At 44.5% G+C, this 25,008-nt stretch overlaps 1 protein-coding gene across 14 annotated transcripts in view; it reads left to right on the top strand.

Moving 5' to 3' along the window:
* The window catches only part of MAP7D3 (MAP7 domain containing 3), a 221,947-nt gene that overhangs the window by 141,278 nt on the left and 55,661 nt on the right, over positions 1 to 25,008 (top strand). For all 14 annotated transcript variants that reach the window (XM_073599218.1, XM_073599216.1, XM_073599207.1 and 11 more), the window contains 2 exons: positions 11,406 to 11,665; positions 13,001 to 13,136. In XM_073599218.1, the coding sequence (XP_073455319.1) occupies positions 11,406 to 11,665; positions 13,001 to 13,136 (396 nt within the window). The remainder of the gene's footprint in view (positions 1 to 11,405; positions 11,666 to 13,000; positions 13,137 to 25,008) is intronic.

Raw genomic sequence — 25,008 nt, 5'->3', positions numbered from 1 at the left:
TCAAATGACGCCGATTCCTCCCTTCCCTCTCTGTACCGATCGATGCAGTGTGAGAGGAGAGTGGGAGAGAACGTTTGCAGCAGCGCTGTGGGCACTACAGATCCAGCCCACAGCGCTGCTCAATGCCCATACTCTACAATACTGTGCAATAAATTTTAACAGAAACAAAGAATTTTCTTTTTTTTTAACAAATTTTCAGTCTTTTTTTTTATTTATAGCGCAAAAAATAAAAAACCCAGCGGTGATTAAATACCACCAAAAGAAAGCTCTATTTGTGTGAAAAAAAGGACAAACATTTCAAATGGGTACAGTGTTGCATGACTGAGTAATTGTCATTCAAAGTGTGAGAGCATCGAAAGCTGAAAATTGGTCTGGTTAGGAAGGGGGTTTAAGTGCCCAGTGGTTAATACAGAAATGTTGGCTTACTGAAAAGTATGTCCATGTACAGTATAGTATGCACTCAATACTTGGTTGGGGCTTCTTTTGCGCATATTGTTGCATTGATGCAGTATTACATGGAGGCGATCAGCCTGTGACACTACTGAAGTGTTATGAAAGCCCAGGTTGCTTTGATAGTGGCCTTCAGCTTGTCTGCATTGTTGGGTCTGGTGTCTCATCTTCCTCTTGACAATACCCCACAGACTCTTTATGGGGTTTAAGTCAGGCAAGTTTGATGGCCAATCAAGCACAGTGATACCATGATCATTAAATCAGTATTGGTACTTTTGGCAGTGTTGGACGGGTGCCAAGTCCTGCTGGAAAATGAAGTCAGTATCTCTATAAAGCTGGTCAGCAGAGGGAAGCATTAAATGCTTTAGAATTTCCTGGTAGAGGGCTGCGCTGACTTTGAACTTGATAAAACACAGTGGACCAACACAAGCAGATAACTTGGCTCCCCAAATCACAACTGACTGTGGAAACTTCACATTGGACCTCATGTAACTTGGATTCTGTGCCTCTCCACTCTTCCTCCAGACTCTGGGACTATGATTTCCAAATAAAATGCAAAATTTGCTTTCATACAAAAAGAGGACTTTGGACCACTGAGCAACAGTCCAGTCCATTTTCTCCTTAGCCCAGGTAAGACGCTTCTGACAATGTCTCTGGTTCAGGAGTGTCTTCACACAAGGAATGCGACAGTTGTCCTGTATACGTCTGTGTGTGGTGGCTCTTGAAGCACTGACGCCAGTCGTAGTCCACTCCTTGTGAATCTCCCCTAGATTCTTGAATGGCCTTTGCTTTACAATCCTCTCAAGGCTGCGGTTATCCCTGTTGCTTGTGCACCTTATTCTACCACTTTTTCCTTTCGCTCAACTTTCCATTAATATGCTTGGATACAGCCCTCTGTGAACAGCCAGCTTCTTTAGCAATGACCTTTTGTGACTTACCCTCCATGTGAAGGGTGTCATTGACTGGCTTCTGGACATCTGTCAAGTCAGCAGTCTTCCCCATTATTGTGTAACCTCCTGAACCAGACCCAGACCATTTAAAAGCTCAGGAAACCTTAACAGGTGTTGAGTTTATTAGCTGATTAGAGTGTGATACCATGAGTCTACAATATTGAACTTTTTCACAATATTCTAATTTTCTGAGATACAGAATTTTGGCTTTCCACTAGCCATAATCATCAAAATTAAAGAAATTCTTGAAATATATCACTCTAATGAATCCACAGTGAGGGAAAACAAGTATTTGAACCCCCTGCTGTACGTTTGCCCACTGATAAAGAAATGATCAGTCTATAATTTTAATGGTAGGTTTATTTTAACAGGGAGACAGAATAACAACAAAAATATCCAGAAAAACGCATTTCAAAAAAGTTGTAAATTGATTTGCATTTTAATGAGTGAATTCTGTATTTGATCCCCTATTGGCAAGATTTCTGGCTCCCAGATGTCTTCTATACAGGTAGCGAGCTCAGATTAGGAAAGGGAGTGCTCTTAATCTCAGCTTGTTACCTGTATAAAAGACACCTGTCCACAGAAGCATTCAATCAGATTCCAATCTCTCCTTCATTGCCAAGACCAAAGAGCTCTCCAAGGATGTCGGGGACAAGATTTTAGACCTACACAAGGCCGGAATTGGCTACAAGATCAGCAGCTTGGTGAGAGGGTGACAATCTTTAGAATGTAAGCTCTACAAGCAGGGCCCTCCTATCCCTTCTGTATTGAACTGTATCGTGTTTGTGTTGTTCCCCTTCTACATTGTTAGCGCTGCGTAAACTGTTGACGCTATATAAATCTTCTATAATAATTATTCGCAAATGGAAGAAAAACAAAATAACTGTCAATCTCCCTTGGTCTGGGGCTCCATGGAGGATCTCACCTCGTGGAGTTTCAATGATCATGAGAACTGTGAGGAATCAGCCCACAACTACATGGGAGAAACTTGTCAATGATCGAAAGGCAGCTGGGATCATAGTCACCAAGCAAACAATTGGTAACACACTACGCCGTGAAGGGCTGAAATCCTGCAGCTCCCGAAAGGTCCCCCTGCTCAAGAAAGCACATGTACAGGCCCGTCTGAAGTTCGCTAATGAACATCTGAATGATTCAGAGGAGAACTGGGTGAATGTGTTGTGGTCAGATGAGGCCAAAATCAAGCTCTTTGGCATCAACTCGCTGTGTTTGGAGGAGGAGGACTGCTGGCTATGACCCCAAGAACAGCATCCCCACCATCAAACATGGAGGTGGAAACATTATGTCTTTGGGGGTGTTTTTCTGCTAAGGGAACAGAGCCACTTCACCGCATCAAAGGGACAATGGACGGGGCCATGTACTATCAAATCTTGAGTGAGAACCTCCTTCTCTCAGCAAGGGCATTGAAAATGGTTCGCGGATGGGTATTCCAGCATGACAATGACCCAAAACATATGGTAAAGGCGACAAAAGGAGTGAATCGAGAAGAAGCACATTAATGTCCTGGAGTGGCCTAGTCAGTCTCCAGACCTTAATCCCATAGAAAATCTGTGGAGGGACTTGGAGAGGATCTGCAAAGAGGAGTGGGACAAAATCCCTCCTGTGATGTGTGCAAACCTGATGGCCAACTGCAAGAAATGTCTGATCTCTGTGATTGCCAACAAGGGTTTTGACACGAAGTACTAAGTCATGTTTTGCGTAGGGGTGGAATACTTATTTCACTAATTTAAAATGCAAATCAATTTATAACATTTTTTGAAATGTGTTTTTCTGGATTTTTTTTGTTCTGTCTCACTGTTAAAGTAAACCTACTATTACAATTATAGACTGATCATTTCTTTGTCAGTGGGCAAACGTACGAAGTCAGCAGGGAATCAAATACTTTTTTCTCTCACTTTTTGAATGGAATTACTGAAATAGATTACCTTTTTGATATTCTAATTTTTTTAACCACTTGCCCACTGGGCACTTAAACCCCCTTACCAGACCAAGTTTCAGCTTTCAGTGCTCACATTTTAAATAACAGTTACTTAGTCATGCAACACTATAGCCATATGAAATGTTTGTCCTTTTTTTTCCACACAAATAGTGCTTTCTTCTTGACGGCCTATCTCATTTCTTGATCGCAGTGTAGTCAGTGTTTATCTGGTGCTCCAGATGGAGTAATCCTTAGGGGTATAGTCTGTGGCTGTAATAGCTGGATGGTGATGTATCCATAGAAAGGGGTATTAAGGGTTAAAAAGGAAGGCAGCCATTTTTAAGAGTGTGTCCATAACTCTGCAAGATATGTAAGGAAAAAACAGGGAGGGGGAGGCGCCGACCTGAGTGTAGTATTAAAATGATGACTTTAATAGAATAAGCTTAAAAACACTTACAAGATGATAGAAGGATGGATGCTTGTCAAATTAAAGTGCAGTCCTGGCATTCCACATGGCTCTGTAGGTCCCGCCGCTGCTCCGGATAGCAGGAAAGGATTGAGCAGCGGTGGGACCTACAGAGCCATGTGGAATGCCAGGACTGCACTTTACTTTGAGCATGCATCTTCTATCATCTTGTAAGTGTTTTTAATCTTATCCTATTAAAGTAATAATTATTTTAATACTACACTCAGGTCGGCGCCTCCCCCTCCCTGTTTTTTCCTTACATAGCTAATTTCTTGAGGCACTAACATGCCAGGAAAATATAAATACCCCCCAAACTACCCATTTTTGGAAAGTAGACATTCCAAGGTATTTAGTAAGAGGCATTGTGAGTTTTTTGAAGTTGTAGTTTTTTCCCGACAATTCTTTGCAAAATAAAGGTTGTTTTTTTCACAAAATTGTCATATTAACAGGTTATTTCTCACACACAGCATATGCATGCCACAAATTACACCCCAAAAATAAATTCTACCACTCCTGAGTATGGTGATACCATATGTGTGCGACTTTTTCACAGACTGGCCACATACAGAGGCCCAACATGCAGAGAGCACCATCAGGCGTTCTAGGAGCATAAATTATTCCTAATTTCATGACTACCTCTTGCACTTTTGAAGGTTCTGGAGCACCAGGATGATGGAAACGCCCAAAAAATGCCCCCAGCAGATATACATGTAAAACTTATGTAGGGAGATTTGTTTAATCTCTGTGTATCATCTGAAGCTGTTCACTTCACTGGGTATAGGAGAGAATTTACATCCACTTTAAGAGGTAGAATAAATTCAATTCCTCTAATCTTTCCTCTTAGCTGAGCTCCTCCATGCCTCTTAGCAGTTTGGTTGCCCTTCTCTGCACTTTTTCCAGCTCTCGGGTGTCTTTTTTTGTGAACTGGTGCCCAAAACTGAACTGCATATTCCAAATGAGGTCTTACTAATGATTTGTACATGGGCAAAATTATATCTCTCTCTGTAGTCCATACCTCTTTTAATACATGAGAGGATTTTGCTCACTTTGGAAACTGCTGCTTGGTATTGCATGCTAGTGTTAAGCTCATGATCTACCAAAACGCCCAGATCCTTCTCCACCATTGATTTCCCCAGTTGTACTACCCCCTAGTAAGTATGGTGCATGCATATTCTTAGCCTCCAAGTGCATAACTTTACATTTATCTACATAAAACCAAATTTGCCACATGGTTGCCCAATTAAACAGTGCATTGAGGTCGGCTTGAAAGTTGGAGATGTCCTGTAAGGATGTCATTCCACTGCATAGCTTGTTGTCATCTGCAAAGACTGAAATAGTACTTTTAATCCCAGACCCCATATCATTTATAAGTATATTAAAAAGTAAGGGTCCCAACACTGAAACTTGAGGTACACCACAAACAACCCTAGACCATTGAGTATGAATCATTAACCACTTCTCTCTGAATACGGTCTTTTAGCCAGTTTTCTATCCATTTACAAACAAGCCTATAGCCTTTATCTTACACTTGAGCCGTGTGTGGGGAACTGTGTGAAACGCTTTTGCAAAATCTGAGTATACCATGTCCACAGCTACCCCTCTGTCCAAGGTTTTGCTTACTTCCTCAAAGAACATCAGATTTCTCTGACATGTCTTTTGTTTATCAATGCTGACTTTTGCTTAAAATGTGTTTCTCCAGCAAAAACTCATCGGTTTTCTTTTATTAAACTCTCCAGTATCTTCCCAGCTATAGACGTTTTACAGATTTATAGTTACTTGGTAAAGACTTTGATCCCTTTTTAAATATAGGCACCACATTGGCCTTACGCCAATTCAGTAGTACTATCCCAGTTGGGTGATTTAACTTTAAAAAATCTGTGCGCCTGAAATACTTTTGGGCTTAATTCTGTACACGGCTCAAGCAAAAACTTTCATTCCAGAAACCAAACTGCTTTCTCTCAGAGCTCATGCTCAGGAACCCTTTGTGAGAATCTCATTGAGAGTTCTGGGCCTCATGGTAGCCTTCTTCGAGGCTGTCCCAATCACCTAATTGTTTTCGAGACCTCTCCAACACAACACATCTTATTAGCATGCTCTTTCTCTCGACGTAACTCATGCTTCTATTCAGCCAAGCAAGGGAATTACCTAGCATAGTGCATCTCCACCCCAGCGTTGACAATGGGGAAGTTCTGCCAAACCACTTGAAGGTAATAACAAATGCCAGTCTTTCAGTCTGGGAAGGAGTGTTCCAATCCCTCACAGTTCAAGAAACATGGTCACCAAAGGAGTGAACCTACACCCCACCTACATCCTGGAGCTCAGAACGAGAAGGATGACTCTGCACCAGTGGACCCCCCTTATTCATGGACACCCAGTCAGGGTGCAATTACACACTGTTACAGCTGGGACCTTCATCAAGGGGGCACCGGCAGTCAGGCAGCAATGATGGAAACAAGGCAGATAATCTCATAGATGGGAAAAATAGTGTCCAGCGATCCGTGCTGTCCTCATCACAGGAGTACACAATTGGAAGGCTTATTACCTCAGTCGTCCCCACTTCAACCTATGTCAGGGGTCCCTGAACGCAGATATCCTGGCCTCCAGATTCAACAAATTACCTCAGTTTGTGGCCAGGACCAAGGATCCTCTGGCACTGGCATCTGAAGCTCTGTAGTAATTCCTTAGTTTAGGTTAGTCTATTCTATTCTTGCAGTGTAAATTCTGCCTCAACTACTCCAAAAAATTAAGCAGAGAAGAAGCAAGTTGTTTGCATTGCACATAACTGGCCCAGAAGAACCTGGTACACAGACCTATTCAAACTGCTAGAAGATGACCGCTGGCCTCTTTCAAACAGGCCAGAACTGATCTCTCAGCGCCCCCATTCTATCCTGGTTTTACAAACATGGCTGTTGAAGTTCAGGTCTTGCCACTTCCAGAAAGATCAATTGGCATACCTGGAGATCCTTTTAACTGCAGAGATTACTCTTTGCATAGTATTTTGGCCTTTCTACAGTCCGGACTTGACCAGAACATGGCCTTAAAGTGGAATTTTAGTCAGAAAATAGTCCTGCTAGATTACTTCATGCTGACACCTTTTTGTAGGTATAGCTATGTAAAACATAAAAAATAAGTTCCTATACTGTTTAAAATTCAGTAATACACTGACTCACCCTGTTCTGCACATGCTCAGTGGCTCTCTATTTTTCTGCACTGTGCCGAAAATTTAGAGGCCAGTCTCCTAAAGTTTTACTGCTGCTCAGGGGCCCTTGGCTTCAGCAAAATGTCAGCCTCCAGCACGAAGAAACAGGAACAATGCTGGAGGCAATTTACAGCACACACTCATTTTGGTAGCATAATTATTAAAGGATTTGTTAACCCATATCACTCACACTGCACTCTCTATTAGAGCTTGGCAGAGTACACTGCATTAGTGTTTTAGAAAAACGAGCGCTGTAAGTACCTATTATTATTTAGAGCTGTCCTCAGTCCGGTCACATGACTGTACAGCTCCGATGGATGGATACTGCAGGAGGGGCCGTGATCTCCCTCTGACGTCAGCTGGGGAGACCACATGGCTGCTCAACCTCTCTTGCAGTAGCCCTGGAAACTGGCCGAGAGCCACATGACTGGCCTGAAGACAGCACTAAAACGGTATTTACAGCGCTAGTTTTTCTAAAAGACTAATGCAGTGTGCTCTGCCAGGATATGAAAGAGTTGCTGGCAGTGAGCATAAAACATTTTACATTTTTACTAGCAGGGGAGGGGGGGTGACGGAGACAGACACAGACATGAGCTGACATACAGGAAGGAAGGGGGTGAGGGGGGGAGAGTGGAGAGCAGAGGGGGCAGCAGGGGGTGAGGGGGGAGAGAGGAGAGCAGAGGGGACAGCAGAGTATGACGGAGGGAAGCAATCAGACCACGGTGGTCAAGGCGGAGCAGCCCTGATTTTCCTGGTCAGTGCCGAGAGGGAATACCGGAAGTGCCAGGTTCAGGGTTTTTTTTTTCATATTTTGCTGTAAGAACAGCAAATTAGTATGGTACACATGTGGTCTTTTCGCAGGCGCTGGTGCTCCACTACATGCTGCCTTGTCTTCGTCCGTCAGGTCCCTCCTGACACGGTCGCGTAGTGACTTCCAGTGGTGCTGTAAAATTTTGCCTAAAATAACGTAGAAAACAAGGGTTTAATATGCAATCTTCATTTACATTACACACAAACAGATCATGCATTCAAGGAAAATGGACTTACTTATTTCCTTTCTTTCTCCATGTCTTAAATCTTCCCAGCCAGGGGTAATGGCAGCACTTATATCCTCCCATGCTTTAACTTTTCTGATGTGGTCTCCATGTAGTGGATGTGCCACATCCCACAGTTCGGGATGGGCCTGTACAGCATTTATAAGGTCAACTTGAGACACAGCACTTGCCATTTTCAAACTCTTCTCTGTCCTACCCACAGTCACACGGCTGTGCAAAGGACTCTTGGGTAATCTAATGTCCAGACAGGAATTTCCTGTTTTTACAGAGATTACAGTGTCCAACGATTTGGACCAAAAAACCACCCGGAGCTCAAAAATGCGCAAAAACACTGCATCGGCATTTTTGCGCGTTTCGCATTTTTACAGCTCTAGTGCCGCGCCACGGAACGCACTGGTCCTGGGTTTTTTTTTTACAGCTCAAAAACGCCTATGCCATTTGCAGCTCAAAAACGCCTATGCCATTTGCAGCTCAAAAACGCCTATGCCATTTGCAGCTCAAAAACGCCTAGGTGGGCATGAAGCCATAGACTAAAATAGACAGACGTTTTTAAGCTGCAAAAAAGCGGCTGTAAAAACGTCCGTGTGCATAAGGCCTTATAGTTTAGAGGGGGGAGATTACACAGCACAATCACTGTGCTGTTTAATCAGCTTTAAGGTACCAGGAAATCTATATATTTTTTTGGTTAACAAACGCTTTAATGTGGAATGTATGTTCCTTGTTAAATAGGATTATTTTAAATCACATTATGGGTAAAGTTCCGCTTTAAGTGGTCTGAAAGGTCATTCTTTTCCATAAAAACTCTGGTTCTCTTAAACAAAACAAAAAAAAAAAAAATTACATTACAGCAGGAGAGAGTGTTGTGTCAACATCGGAAGAAGAGAAGAAGGGACAAGACGACGGAGAAGACTGGGCCACCGCTAGCAAAAGAGCAGAAGATAGCAGAGGAGCCCGGGAGAAGAACTGGACACCGGAGAAGAGGTCGTAGAGAGCTGAGAAGTTGGAAGAAGACCCCGGAGCTGCCTAATTACTTTAAAAACCTGTCTAGTGTGTTTTTTTTATTGACACCTTTTCCCCCAGGTGAATAGGTAGGGGTACGATGTACCCCACACTCATTCACATAGGGCGGGGGGGCCAGGATCTGGGGGCCCCCCTCCGCCCGCAGACCCCGACAACCAACGGCCCTTGTCCTCATCAACATGAGGACAAGGTGCTTTGGGGTGGGGGGGCCTGCCCCAAAGCGCCCACCCCACATGTTGAGGGCATGCGGCCTGGTATGGTTCAGTGTGGGGGGTGCTTGCTTGTCCCCACCCCCTTTCCTGACCCGCCGGGCTGCATGCTCAGATAAAGGTCTAGTATGGATTTTAGGGGGACCCCCACACCGTTTTTTCAGCGTAGGGGGTTCCCCTTAAAATCCATACCAGACCTAAGGGCCTGGTATGCCCCTGGAGGGGAACCCATGCCGTTTTTTTATTTAAAATTTGGTGCGGCGTTCCCCCTCATGATTCATACCAGACACCTGTCAGCAATGCTTGTCGCTCATCGGGAAAGGAAAAAACACAGTTTTCCTTTCCCGATGAGCGAGCCAGCTCGGCGCTGGCCCCCGCGACAGGTCTTGCAGGTGTCAAATCTTGCCGATAACAGCGGCGAGATTGACACAATATCGCGGTCACTTACTGTATATTAATAAGACAGCTCATTATGTTACATAATCACTTCACCAAATAAGTGAGTTTTTCCTGGACATTCTGACATCAAACCTCTGTTGCCTAGCTTTGTAATTCTGCACCTTGTCTTCTGTTCATAACCTTTTCCAAGTCCTACAGGATTGATGTCTAATCTACTGCTGGTGCAGCTTTTGCCTTCAATCTTGCAGAAGGCATTCTGAGATGGGGTCTGTTGGCACAATTCTGTTTGTCTATTTGTTGCCTTCGCCTTCCATTTATTGCTTGGAGACATCCTAGGGTCTATGAATATCCAGCCGGTGTTCTGTACCATACGATTAGGCTAAAAGGAACTTTGACTTGCCTGTTTATTTTATAACTTGACATTCAGGGCACCCTCCCCTCTATTCCTGGGTTACTCTGCATTGCTTGCTACAAAACTGAGAACTCGCAGAGTGGGGTAGGGTTATAGGTGAATGCCTAGAGGACGCATCCTTCAGAACTTTGCCAGTGTCCCATCTTTGAAGGCAGTGGCCTTTAACCAAGGGATTATGACTATGCAGCCTGTGTCCCGAACTGTACTCTAAGATATGGAGTTTACAGGCAAATCAATTCCTTTTATTCTGTAGAATATATGTGGTTAATACCAATATTGTTTTTTTATACATTATATCAGTACATTAATTCCTTCAATTTTTTATTTTCACAAGTCTTGATATTTTTCTCCACATTTACATGCAGACCAAGCTGTCCAGGAAAAGTCAGTGATGAACTGGAACAAACTATAACACACCCATGCATTCATTTTGCATGGTTTGAAGTAGTACTAAAGATTTAATACTCACCTGTCCAACGGTCCTACACTGGTCTTTGGGCCTCTTCATTGGACAGCGGGTGGTGACGTCACTCCTTCGCATACGCAGGATGGTGCTATCCCGGCATTTAGAGACCAGCCCGACACTAAAAGCTGAGCTGCGCATGCGCAGCTCAGTTTACAGTGCTGGAGATGACGGTTAGCAGGCAGGTAAGGGCATTTTATTGAAGAGACAGCGCATGTCTCTTCTGCACTAAGCGCCTGCCTGCTCACTGTTCTTTACATATGAATTTCAGTTCTGCTTTAAATCTCGGGGAGAAAATAAACTGCTCCCCTCAGTTTTATCATTTGTCTCCGCACTGGAGGTAGTCGCCTTTGTTGGATAATTGGGTTTTTATGTGAAATGAAATCAAATCTACATACTAAATTTTATTACAAATATTATCCACCTATAGTTATCTTAATAATGGCTTCAGGTGAGCAAGAGGACAGCCTTCTCTCAAAACACGAAAACCTTTACAGTGTTATGCAGCTGCTACAGACCAAAAAGCTATTGTATTGATCTGTTGCATTAGACAGTAAATCACTTGTGCACGCTTTGTGGCTACAGTGACTAGCAGGCTCACAGAAGCAAACTTCCTCAGCACATTTCTCACCCTGAAAATGTTACTACTTAAACAACAGTTACCAGAATTGCCACCCGCTTTCTCAGATCTATAATTGTCTAATTCACTATGTGAATTATATAATTCCCGGTTGTTTGGTAGTAACGTGCACTGTTGGTCCTCATCCAGTATTCCTTTCAATATGAAAAGTGTATTTCCAAACGGCAACCACTTATATTTTTGTAATCTCTGTGTTAAAATTTCAGAAAGACCAGTAGTTCACAGACACAAAAGAACCGTCCACCATCTCCAAGTTTATTGAAGCAGAGACCTCCTTCTCCTACAGTAGTCCACAAGCCAGTTCCCATCCAGCGTCCCTCTCTCACACCAACTGTCTTAACTGCTACCAAAAAGAATGCTGATTCAGAAGCAAAGCCAAAGGAGAAATCTGTAGACGGAATCAGCTCAGAGCCAAAAAATGTACAGGCCTCGGAAAAAGAGACACCTGTTACAAAGACCAAAGATGGTAATTTCTGAATGTCTTGTTTATGTAGCTTATGTGGCTTTTAGCAGTTTGCAAATCTTAGAGCTTTATGCTCTTAGTGTGTGTGTGTGTGTATATACATTTAAAAAAAATAATTTTTTTTAATTTTTATTGCACAAATAATATCACTGAGACGTAAATAACATTCCTTATCTGGACGCATAGGTATCAGTCGGTGGTATATATTGGGCATCACGTAAGCATGTTGTCCATGAAGTTGATGTGTGGAAAGCAGAAAATATGGGCCTAGCAGTTTGTTGTGATGGGGCTGCTTAGCCGCAGACTTGTCAGGGTGTCCGTGCTGATCTGTGTCCACAGCCAAAAGCTCCTACAATTGGCACGTAAGCATTAAAACTGGACCATGGAGCAATAAATGGAAGAAGGTGGCCTGGTCTCATGATTTTTCTTTTACATCATGTGGATGACCAGGTCTATATGCATCGCTTACCTGGGGAAGAGATGGCACTAGGATAATGCCGTATGGAGGCAATCTGATGGGCAATGTTCTGCCTAAAAACCTTGGTCCTGCCATTCATGTGGATTTCATTTTGACACGTACTCCTACCTAAACATTGTTGCTGACCAACTACACCCGTTTATGGAAACTGTATTCCCTGTTGACCGTGACCTCCTTCGGCAGGATAATGCACCATCAATTTACACAACGCTTTACATTTATATTGTACATTAACATCAGTCTCTGCCTTGAAGGAGCTTACACTCTAAGGTACCCAACTCGCATACATAGACCTACTAGGGCCAATTTAGACATGAGCTAATTGCCCTACCAGCTTGTCCTTAGAGTGTGGGAGGAAACTGGAATACCCAGATAATACCCACACAGGCACAGGGAGAACATGCAAACTCCTTGAAGGTAGTCATGTGGTTGGGATTTGAACCGACAACTCTAGTGCTGCTTAGGCGAAAGTGCTAACCACCAGTCAGTGTGTGAAAATGCACAACAAAGCATGTGAAACAATCATTTTTTCCAGTGACAACTGTGTAATATGGGAATTCCTCTCACTTTTCCACCAGGGCTCAGCAAAAAAAAACTGTTCCAAAAAAAAAACAGTTTTGATTCAAGTAATTTTAAATACCTAGATATGGAATGGAAGGATGGAAAGTGAGGGGAAATCAATCCCATTTGGGTTTATAGCCAGTTCTTGCCAGAGTTGGACTTTAGGGTAATTTCAATTTTTTATTTCTGTGAAATTTTTCTAATAACTATTACATATAGTAAGAATACAATTTGTGTTTAAATCATATACATGTGCTAATATTTTATTTATTCCTGTTACCTGTGTTAATCTCTGTTAGAATCCAGTAATAAGACTCTATCAGGGAGTACTACAGCTGAGGAAGCTGCCAAAATCCTGGCTGAAAAACGGCGTCTTGCTCGAGAGCAGCGAGAACGTGAGGAGAAAGAACGGATTCAGAGACAACAGGAAGAAAAGTTAGTATACCCTTTTTCTGAGTGTGTTTTCTAAACCTGTTTACATCTTAATTTTTTTGATAATTCAGCTGCTTTGTTACTTTTTCCATAGTAATTGCTGTGTGGGTTATACACCACCTATAGGTGAATACACTGGCACACCCAAAAGACAGGAAGTCCCCCTCTATATAACCCCTCCCATAAATGAAGTACCAGTTGCTCAAGGTGATGGTCACGGTGGATAAAAGTACTATAATAAGGACAGCCACGTTGGAGAAATCAGTGACAGGATCAAGGGGCTATGCAGTCGGATCCATTCAAGTTGGCAAAAGAGAGGCCAAGATGGGTGGTACCAGAGCCTTGAGGAAGAAGTGAGGTTTTTTTTCCTTGTAATGCTCATCTTTGGAGGGCTGGACCCTAGGATCCAGGCCCTTAGATACATGACTAAACAAAAGGTTGTCCTGGAAGGGTGCTGTACAGGTCCAAGGGTGTGGACCCCAGTATGCAAGGGGGATCCAGTCCTTGAAGGTCCGTTTGAGACCTGGCCTGCCGTGATGGGTGAAGATTGGGTTTGGCTGTGTATTCCAGCAGTATCCTGTGGCGGGAATGGTAAGTTTAAAAAAAAAAAGAAAGAACCTGGGAAAGGAACGCATATGGTTCACTTTAAGGGATTTCTTCTGAGTAGCGAATGCCTTGCCTGTTTTTTCACCACTAGAGGGTGTATTGTAACATACCTGGTGTTTACTTGTCATGCGTTCCAGCTCCCCTTCATTTTTCTGTGTCTGGCAGCTCTCCTTTGGAGACAGCATTGCCCTTTATCCTGGTCTGCCAGTTGTCCGCTGAAAGGCCCTGGGACCGCCCGCCTCCTGAGCGGGGCGACCGGCATCCCCCCATGGTAACACAGCCCCTCTCCCGATAACGGGACCGCCTCTTCCACACGCGAGAATCAGCTCTGGTTAAAAGGCCACCGTAGGACACAGAACGCAAGGGGCGTGGCTTAGGCGCGGCCGGCGTGCACGTGGAGGGCGAGCGTGCACGTAGCACACGGCACAGGCTCAAGTTTGTGACTCTGTGAAGAGTCCGATGGCTGACAGAGGGACACAGAGCATACTGGGGCATGTAGGCACTGTATAGGGGTGGATACATGCATTTAAAGTCACGCCTACTGGGCATTAGGCTGATCAGTGATGGCAGCATTTTTTTGCTGGATTACAGCTCCGCATTGGATGCATATTGTGAGTACCTCTGCATTTTGTGCTTAGGACTATGTCTTCCAGAAGGAAAGGTGGGGGCGATACAGCAGGGAGGAGCGCAAGGGCGCCGCTGTCAGGATCTTGGTCACGCTTCCACAGTACTATCCTCCCCTGAAAGGCCAGAGGCAACTGGCCAGTCTGAGCCATTGAGGCTGTCAGGCATACTGGCTACATCCAACATTTCAGCCTCTGCATATGTCACCAAGGACGATTTGGCTTCAGCATTAGCTGGTTTGGAGGGATAGCCAACGTGATCTTGTCTGTCTCCCAGTCCGGGAAAAAAACGTGTAAAGTCCCCCCCCGACCTTCCAGTATTGGAACAGGAATGGGCAGATGACATTGAGGTGACATTGGATGACAGGGAAGAAGGGCAGGCAGATGACTCCTCTTCTGATGATTCAATCTCAGAGGAGGCCTTCTCAGCCTCGCAATCCCAAAAACTGCTAGTCCAATCCCTTACGGAATTGGTCCGTTCTGCATACAAGTTGCCCCCAGCGGAGGTGGCTGAGGCCCCCTTTTCTTCTTTGGGTTCTTTGAGGCCTTCACATGGCCCACATGCTTTTCCTTTACACCCACTGCTGGAGCAACTAATATATGCAGACTGGCATCACCCAGATAGGTATTTTGTTCCTCCTGGGAGATTTTCTCCTCTTTATCCCATGGAGGAAAAGTTCAGCAAGAAGTGGAGTTTGCCAGCAGTGGATGCTGCTATTTCTTCTGTGAATAGGAGTTGAACTTGTCCAGTAGACAATGTCCAGGTTTTCAAAGATCCAGCTGACAAGAAGCTGGAATCTTTACATAAAGCTTCCTTTTCTATAGCTGGTTCAGCAGCACAGCCTGCAGTAGCAGCAATAGGGGTCTGTCAGTCCTTGAAAGACCAGCTCAAACAAGTCATTAAAGGTGTCCCTGTTCAAGGGGAAGTGGCCCACGAGTTAGCGAGGCTGCCAAGGGCCTTATGTTTTGCGGTGGATGCTCTTAAAGATTCTATTCTACAGATGTCACTCTTTGCCCTCTTATCTGTGCATATGCGCAGAATTCTCTGTTTGAAGCATTGGTCAGCTGAATTGCCATGCAAAAAACTATTGGCAAGTTTTCCTTTTCATGGGAACTGTTCCGAGACGACTTGGATAAGTATATCCAAAAAAAATTCAGGTGGTAAGAGTGCCCTTTTACCGGTTAAAAAGAGTAGGCGTCCGTCATTTAAACATTGTTCTTCCCTGGCACCAGGTGCTGCAGCCTCCAGGCAGTTTCAACTGCCACTGCTGTTGGGTTCAAGAGGTAAGCCTCAAGGCCAAGCACAAGGCCAGAAGAAGCTCTGGGGGGAGAAGCATGCAAAACCGAGTACTACAGCCCCCTTGTGAAGGGGCACCCCCACTCAGTCGAGTGGGGGAAGGCTTCTGCCGTTTTCAGGAGCCTGGTGGGAAGAGATCCAAGACAAATGGGTCATCTCTACAGTATCTCTAGGCTACAAGCTAGATTTTTTGGAGTTTTCACCATTTAGTTTTCTAAGATCGAATGTTCCCAGAGACCCGTTAAAAAGAAGGTCTTTTATTCCAGGCACTGGACCGGTTGATGTCACAGGGTGTAATTACAGAAATTCCAACAGAGGAGCAGGGCATTGGTTTTTATTCAAATATCCTTAAACCGAATGCAGATGTCGGACCCATTCTAGATCTCAAAGATCTAAATCAATTTCCTAACCAACCATCTGCTCTTTTCGCATGGAGTCAATCCGGTCAGTCGTGTCCAACTGAGGAGAGGAGAATTTCTAGCATCAATAGACATCAAAGCTGCATATCTGCATGTGGCAATTTGCCCCACTCACCAGAAATTTCTGCGCTATTAGGTGGAACAGTGCCGTTTTCAGTTCGTGACCTCACCCTTTGGGGGTGTTCACAATAATTCTCGTCCCGGTATTAGCAAGATTAAGGATCCAGGTTATTTCAGTAATTGCATACCTAGACGACCTGCTTCTTGTAGATCAGTCGGTTGCACGGCTAGACATGAGTGTGTCCAGCACGGTCAAGTATTTGGAACACCTTGGTTGCATTCCCAACCTAGAGAGGTCAGCCTTATGGCCAGTAAGAAGGCTAGAATATTTGGGTCTGGTCATAGACACAGTCCAAGAAAAAGTATTTTTGCCTCAGATGAAGGTCAGGGCTATAAGAGATCTGGTCCGTGTGGTCAAGGGAAAGAAGGATCCCTCCATTCGCCTTTGCATGAGGTTGCTAGGGAAAATGGTGGCTTCGTTCAAAGCTATTCCCTATGCCCAATTTCATTTGAGACTGTTGCAAAACAGTATTCTGTCTGCTTGGAACAAGAGGATCCAAGCCTCGGACTACCCAATGTATCTGTCCCCAAAGGTGCGCCAAAGTCTCAATTGGTGGTTGATAGCCAGAAATCTGCAGAAGGGGAAATCCTTCATACCTGTAGCCTGGAAGGTAGTATCGACGGATGTCAGCCTCTTGAGCTGGGGAGCGGTTCTGGAGGCCACTGTCCAGGGGAAGTGGTCAGAGAACGAAAAAGCCTTGCCCATCAACATTATAGAAATTCGGGCAGCGCATCTGGCTCTAATATCCTGGACTTTCAGGTTGCAGGGTTGTCCTGTCAGGATAAAATCCGACAATGCCACAGCTGTGGCTTACATCAACCACCAAGGGGGTACCAAGAGTCAGACAGCCCAGAGGGAGGTGGACCATACTCTGACATGGGCAGAGAAGCATGTGCCTTTTTTGTCAGCAGTCTTCATTCCGGGAGTGGGGAATTGGCAGGCAGACTTCTTGAGCTGCCAACAATTGTCCCCGGGGGAATGGTCCCTGCATCCCAAGATTTTTTTCAGCCATATGCCAAAAGTGGGGTACCCCGGACATAGATCTGTTGGCGCCCAGGTTCAACAAAACGTTGAACAGCTTTGTGTCAAGGACAAGGGAACTGCTTGCATTCGGGACAGATGCGCTAGTGACCCCTTGGGATCAGTTTTTCACTGATTTTATGCGTCCCCCCCCCCCAGTTCAGCTGCAACTGTGGCTTCTACGCAGGATCAAGGAGGAAGGTCCTGGCATGCAGAGAGCATAAGGGTTGGCAGTAGGGAAACCGCGGACTCGGCTTCTAAGGCCATTTATTATAGGCTCTGGAGGTCCCTATATTTCCTGGTGTGAAGCCAAAAGATGGCATCCTCGAAAGTATGTCATAGGAAGAATTTTTGCCTTCCTACAATTTGGGGGTAGAAATTAAGCTAGCCTTGAGTACCATCAAGGCCTTGTCAGTATTTTTTTAAAGGCCTTTCACATTCTTTTATCCGGCCCTTTATACAAGGGTTAACTCGTATAACTCCGCCAGTCAGGCCGCCATTGTGCCCATGGGATTTGAATCTAGTTTTATCTGTCTTGCAAAGACAACCCTTTGAGCCTTTGCGCCATATTCCCTTGATCCTTTTGACAAGGAAGTTGTGTTTTTTTTTTTTTTTTTTTGGTTGCAGTAACCTCGGCAATGAGAGTTTCAGAATTGGCCGCTTTTTTTTGTAAAGAGCAATAATTAATTATTCATAAAGACAAGGTAGTGTTGCATCCTCACCCAACCTTTCTGCCTAAGGTAGTGTCCAGTTTTCACTTGAACCAAGATGTCTCCCTGCCTTCTTTTTTTCTTCCCCAGAGCCTCGCTCTGCGGAAGAAAAATTGTTGCATTCTCTCGATGTGGTGAGAGCTGTCAGGATCTATCTGAAGGTGACAGCTAAGATGCGGAAGACTGATGCTTTGTTTGTGCTGCCAGAGGGGCCCATAAAAGGACAGGCAGCGTCAAAATCGACTATTTCTACTGGACACACTTATCCTATCTCCCACGCTGTATTCTGCGAGCACTTCAAAGGGGTATCCCCTCAGGAACTGGATACAGCAGCCGATTCTAGCTCTGTTTCGGGCACAAAACAGGAAGCCTATTTGACTGAGCTGCATGTGCATCTGTGTCGCTATTTCTTGGACAGATTAAAGCATGAAACCTAAAAGTAGAAAGGAACAATGGGACGCGAGGGAAGGTTCACGCCCCCATCCCTATAGACATGAAAAAGAGGGGGAAGGTTGGGACTAAATGATGTGTGAGATGGTGGAACCAATCAGATTCACAAAGGTACAAACATATGTTTGTTTATTGGTGGACCAATGATCAGCGATTGCAGCGAACAATATTGCATAAATAAGTAATAATATACATGACAAAAAGGTGAATGCAAAAACCTGGCATAAACAAATAGAATTGTACAACATAGTCCACCATACAGAGCAAGTCATATCCTGGAATCTCATAAAGGGTAATACCATTTAAAAATTGTCGTTAAGTATTGGATGCATCAAGGTGGGCTTGATGCGTTTCATGGACTTCTATCCACTCATCATGAGCTGAATGCATCAATCGTCTATAAAGAAATATATAAGGACCATTGTAATCTGGTATATTTACCCATATGGGGAGGGTAAGGAAATAAGTTAGAAAGTAATTGGGGATGCCAGGAAAATACATACAGTCGATAATGTGATCATGCAATGCTAACATGCCTGGGGACAGCAAGAATAAGCCCGGCCCGGGAGCTGAGAAGGGAACCCAATGGAAAATCCAGGACCACACATGCCAACCCCTGTAAATGGATAAGGCTTCTATAATGTATAGAGTAAGATCAATGGTATGTATCTGTGACAATATGAGTAAAGAAACAAGGACTAAAAATAAGAAGGAGCCCATGGCCAAGCTGGTGAAATAAAAATAATTGGTTTACCTTGAGAATCCAAAGTGGATTACGGAACCACACTGGCTGAGAAGCAGGGGTCTGGAAGTATAGGCAATGTATTGACATAACAGTGGAATACCAATAAGCGGGGAGTGCGGTGTGAGCCCAATCAACATCAATAACCCTCCAGCGTCACGCCAATAAACATACATATGTTTGTTATGTTTGTACCTTTTTGAATCTGGTTGAACCATCTCACACCTCATTTACAGTCCCAACCTTCCCCCTCTTTTTCGATTCATGAAATTTTGAGCTGGTCACATATATCTGTAGTGCGTTTTTGTTTTTTTTTTTCTCTCTTCAAAGCAGTCCAGTGTGTTTGCGCTGCCCCGTTCTTCTGTTATCAGCCTGATGTCTGACAAGTTCTCTGAAATGGCAGCCTGGACTGTGTCAGGGGGAGGTTGCTATAAATTAGCAGACAGCTTGACTTGTAAAAACAGAGCTGTGAAAGCATTTCCCTTCTTCTGTGGAGGGGGTGTGTGTCTTTTCTCCAATCGGCTATCACACAGAGTATGTCAGAACGACATGCCTACTACTGCTGAATGAGGAAGTGAAAATTCTTACCCGATATAAGAATTCTAAAGAATACAGCAAGATGAAGACAGCAGATATACATGTAAAACTTATGTAGGGAGATTTGTTTTATCCCTGTGTATCATCTGAGGCTGTTCACTTCACTGGGTATATGTGAGGGTTTACATCCACTTTAATTCAGTCATCTTTGTCCAGAGACCAAAAACGCTCCTGCCTCTTCTCCTACTCCCAGTTCTCAACCCAAGTCGGAACTTGATATGCCAGTCTGTGATGATGCAAAATCAGGACAGTGAAGACAACATTGAAGTAGTCCTGGAGCAAGCTGCAAAAGATTTCTCTCCCCCAGGTGTTCAATTTATTGAAAAAGAAGCTTTTTGTAATATGCTTGCTAATTTTGAAAGGCTCTTCGCCTGGAAATCCCAACCCTGTGACCAGCTCTTGCTGCTATTTCAGAATGTCAAACCGCAGCTAACTGGACAAGCACAATGAATACCCAACATAACCCTGGCTTTGCAATTAGTTTCTTCTATCTGCTCTTATTTTTGCACAGTTGCCCTGTAGCACATCATGAGACAGATATCAAGAATGGCTCTTTTTCTCTGTTCATATGCAAAGCTTGAACCTGCATGCAAAAAAAACAAGCGTATGCCTTTCAAGGAAGACATCTGTGTGGTAAGGCACTTGACCAGTTCCTTAAAGAAGTCACAAGTTGAGAGTTTTTTTACTTCCTCAAAAAAGTAAAGAAGGGTAATAAAACCATCCTCTTCAAGTGCTTCTTCCTTTCATGGAACACCGGCAAAGCTATTGGGCCCCCCTCCCTTGTAACAACTATGGCTTTAATTTGGTCAACTCTGCTTTTTATTTTTTACTGCTATGGCACGGATTCCCTGTGTCTCTTATTATTGCTAAGTTTGCATTTAACCACCATAATGACATCTAATATCATGGAATGTGTGGGGACTGGGTGATGCAGTGAAACGTCGGGCAGTTTTCTCTATACTGTACTCAAATCATACCGCTCTGCGGTGGTGTGCCTGCAGGAAACACACCTTCAATCCAATACTTTTATGCTAGAAAAAGTCTGGTTATCAGGTGCAGTTTCACTCCACTCACACAGTTTATTCCAAAAGAGTTAGTTTTCTAATTTCTAACGATGTGTCTTTTGCCTTTAATACATTCTCGCGTTGATGACCAAGGTCGATATATATTTCGAATGGGTAAACTGGCTGGTATGAAATGTATTGTAGCAAATATATGTATGTCCCTCCCACCTTTCTCTTTGGACAGTTTAAGTTGTTCAGCTCAATTTGTGGCTCCATATTCCGATATACCCATTTGGGTTCTGGGGGATTTTAATGTCATAGATACGAGTATAGACATGTTTTCACCTCATAGCAGGTGCCCTGGGGGCCCTAGTGGTTCCACCTCATTTGCAAGGTTGATCTCTGAGATTTGGTTTTAGGGATGCGTGGAGGGACAGGTATCCAGACAGGGAAATGTTACGTTATTCTGCCACGCATAGTGCATTATTACACATTGGTTTCTGTTTGTGCAGCCCATTGGCTATGCCCATAGTGACTTTAGTTGAATATGTCCCTTGGAGCATTTCTGATCACTCCTTCGGACACTGATTTCTGTTCCGGGTGCATCTGGGGAGAGTCTATGGAAAATAAACCCCTTCTCACTCCATTTATTCCCTTCTGATGATCCCATGCCTAGGGCACTTGCCACTTTTATCTGCTGTAACAAGGGTACAGTGGCACCAGGCATTGTTTGGGACGCCCTTAAGGGCCTCCTTATAAAACAAATCTCTTTTATTAAATCCACTATTAGAGATTGGGAAACCCTGGTTTATGACGAGGCTAGGAAAGCTCAGGAACTTTATTGCCAATCCCTCACCAGCTTCTGAATGAAGGTGGTTGGAGGCCCAGATCCTTTATCAACAGGCTGTTTCCACTGCTGCTGAAAGAAAAACTATTTTTCATGCAACAATGCTACTTTGAAGAGGGCGCTTATTGGCAGTGGTCTCTCGGGCACAACGGGCTTAGACTCGTATAGATGCTATTCAGAGTCCTACCGGTGAAATTGTCCATGACCTGGACCGAGCACCTCTATATTTGGTGACTATTTTAGGGACGTGTACTCCTCTAAGGTTGCTTCCACAGAGGAGGAGCTGGTGCCTTTTTTGGACCAGTGTCCTCTGCCAACTCTATCTACAGGTGCCTGTAAGGTATTGCACGCTCCCATTACACTGGAAGAACTTACTGAGGCGGTGGCCTCTATGGCTAACAGTAAGTCTCCAGGCACAGGTGGACTCCCAGCTGAGATTTATAAAAGATATAGTGAGCCCCTTCTTATTCTTCTTGATACCCTGAATGCTGCTGAGCGATTGGGAGGTCTCCCCCAATCTATGAATGAGGCAGTCATAGTGATTCCCAAACCTGAAAAGGACCCAATCCTGCCCGATTCTTATAGGTCCATTTCCCTTATTAACACAGACATTAAGCTATTGGCCAGGGTCCTTGCTACACGGTTGGCTGGAGTGGCAGTACCGTTGGGCTGTTTTGAGAAAGTTCCGGGTGGGGAAATCCTTTCTCTCCTGGGTGCAGCTATTGTATGCAGCTCCTCAGGCAAGAATACGAATTAATAGTTTATCTAAAGGCCTTTCCTTTATACAGAGGTACCAGGCAGGGTTGTCCCCTTTCGTCCCTGCCATCTTGTCTATTGCATGACCCCCTAGAATCTGCCCTCCCGGAATCGGCAGCTCAGGTTGAAGTAGTCCGCTTGTTTAAATGTCTCGGAATTGTGGTGACAGGAGATACTAGAGATTATATAACTTTAAGCCTGAAACCTATCCTGCAAAAGTTTAGGTTTAAATGTGCCAGCTGGTGTAAACTGCCTTTATCTGTTACAGGCAGAGCTAATCTCATAAAAATGGTGTGGGCCCCCCAGCTGCTGTTTGTCCTTCACAACGCACCTGTTTGGATACCCGGCTATTGGTTTGGTCGCATAGATTATTAATATGGAGCATTATTATGGAAGAATGGAGTAGCCCGTATTAAATTAACTACACGGCAATACCTAAAGATCGGGGGAATGGCTGTTCCATAGGCCTTCACTTTTTTTTCATGGCTGCGCAGCTGCAACATCTTACAGGGTGGGATTTGTCAGTGGTAGCGGACCCTTCCATGACCTTGCTGATCCATTCCCTAATGGAACATTCTGCAATGTCCCAAATTGAAATGGGACTTCTGGGGGTCCCAACGGACTGCCCGACTGTTTCCACTTGCTTTTGAGACTCTGGATGGAGTTGAGGAAGCGACTGGGCATTGTGGGGTTTCTGGAATGTACACCTATTTGATGTAATAAATCCTATACTTAACTAGGGAAAGTATTGAACCATTCTATCTGGAAAGCAGCCGGAGTTAAATACTTGTCACAGCTGTTTGACGGACCAGTGGTGAAATCCTTCAGTCAGCTGTGAGCAGAGTTTCCCTTGTTACCCGTTATTAAATGTACTTGCAGCTGCGGAATGCCATGAAAATGCAGGGTAGAAGCTCTGTTATGCATCCAGGGAAAAGGACTGGGCGATCGGTCCCCACTCGATCACCCATAAAGGAGTTTGATAAAGGACTATCTTGGCACAACTTAAACAACTTATAGTCAAGGTTCATAAAAAATACAATACTTTTAGTAATACAATTCCCACAGATATCCTTGTTCTCAACAAGTTTTGTATTAAACCGCTTCATCAGGAGAATATCTGTAATCAATCATTAGAATCGTAAATACCAAATATTACAGTATCACAATATATAAATTATTTTACAAAAATTGAAGAAGGGGGGAAAAAAAGTGTCGCTTTTCCGGGACCCAAGCCTGGTAGGGGGTCAGGGCACCACTGAGGTTCCCCCCACAGCGCCTAAGGGGGATGTGTAATAAATGGACGGATATCTAAAGTAGGTAATGGCAGTATAAGCATAGAAAATTGTATATAGTCACGGAAAGCCAATTTCTTTTCTTTTTGTTTCCCAATTGGCTTTCCATGACTATATACAATTTTCTATGCTTATACACTCCGAGTGTACAGAACTCCTTTGCAGTTATAGAAGTGGGGTAGTGTGCCCAAAATGTCAGCTACACCAGGGTACACTGATCCATCTGCTATGGAAATGCCCCAAACTGGTAGGTTATTGGCGAGAGGTGGTTGCGATCATTAATAGTATCTATCAACTACAGTTACTGGCAGGGGTGGATCCAGAGTCTTGTCTCGGGAGGGGCACTGCCAGAAGATATGTTTTTTTTGTGGGCAATGTATCGGGGAAATGGCTGGTGTTGGCACTTCAATCATCCTGGCACTATGGTTGTTATGGTGTCAGGATGATTGAAGCGCATTATTTCTATTATTACATTGTAGTATAAAATGAAATGGTTCAACTCACCATAATGCAGAATCAGTGGGAGCCCTGAGTGTGCCACTGTCGCCTGCCACGCGTTGCGAATTGTTACTTGCCTGCCACCAGATGTAGATTGTCACTTGCCACGCCACCTGCCATATGTTGCGAATTGTCACTTGCCACACATTGCAAATTATCACTTGCCACATCACCTGCCACAGCTTGCGTATTGTCACTTTGCCACATCACCTGCCACATGTTGTGGATTGTCCCTTTGCCACATGTTGTGGATTGTCTCTTGCCTGCCACCAGATGCAGATTGTCACTTGCCACGTCACCTGCGATATGTTGCGGATTGTCACTTGCCACACATTGCAAATTGTCACTTGCCACATCACCTGCCACATGTGGATTGTCACCTGCCACAGCTTGTGTATTGTCACTTTGCCACGTCACCTGCCACGCGTTGCGGATTGTCACTTTGCCACATCACCTGCCACGCGTTGCGGATTGTCACTTTGCCATGTCACTTTGCCATGTCACTTTGCCTGCCACCAGATGCAGATTGTCGCTTGCCACACGTCACCTGCCACACCTTGCGGATTGTCACTTTGCCACGTCACCTGCCACACCTTGCGGATTGTCACTTTGCCACGTCACCTGCCACACCTTGCGGATTGTCACTTTGCCACGTCACCTGCCACACCTTGCGGATTGTCACTTTGCCACGTCACCTGCCACACCTTGCGGATTGTCACTTTGCCACGTCACCTGCCACACCTTGCGGATTGTCACTTTGCCACGTCACCTGCCACACCTTGCGGATTGTCACTTTGCCACGTCACCTGCCACACCTTGCGGATTGTCACTTTGCCACCTCACTTTGCCACCTCACTTTGCCACCTCACTTTACCACTTCACCTGCCACACGT

The sequence above is a fragment of the Aquarana catesbeiana genome, linkage group LG09 (genome assembly GCF_042186555.1).
Source record: "Aquarana catesbeiana isolate 2022-GZ linkage group LG09, ASM4218655v1, whole genome shotgun sequence".
In the NCBI taxonomy this organism is placed as follows: Eukaryota; Metazoa; Chordata; class Amphibia; order Anura; family Ranidae; genus Aquarana; species Aquarana catesbeiana.
This window is presented reverse-complemented; position numbering and strand designations above follow the sequence as displayed.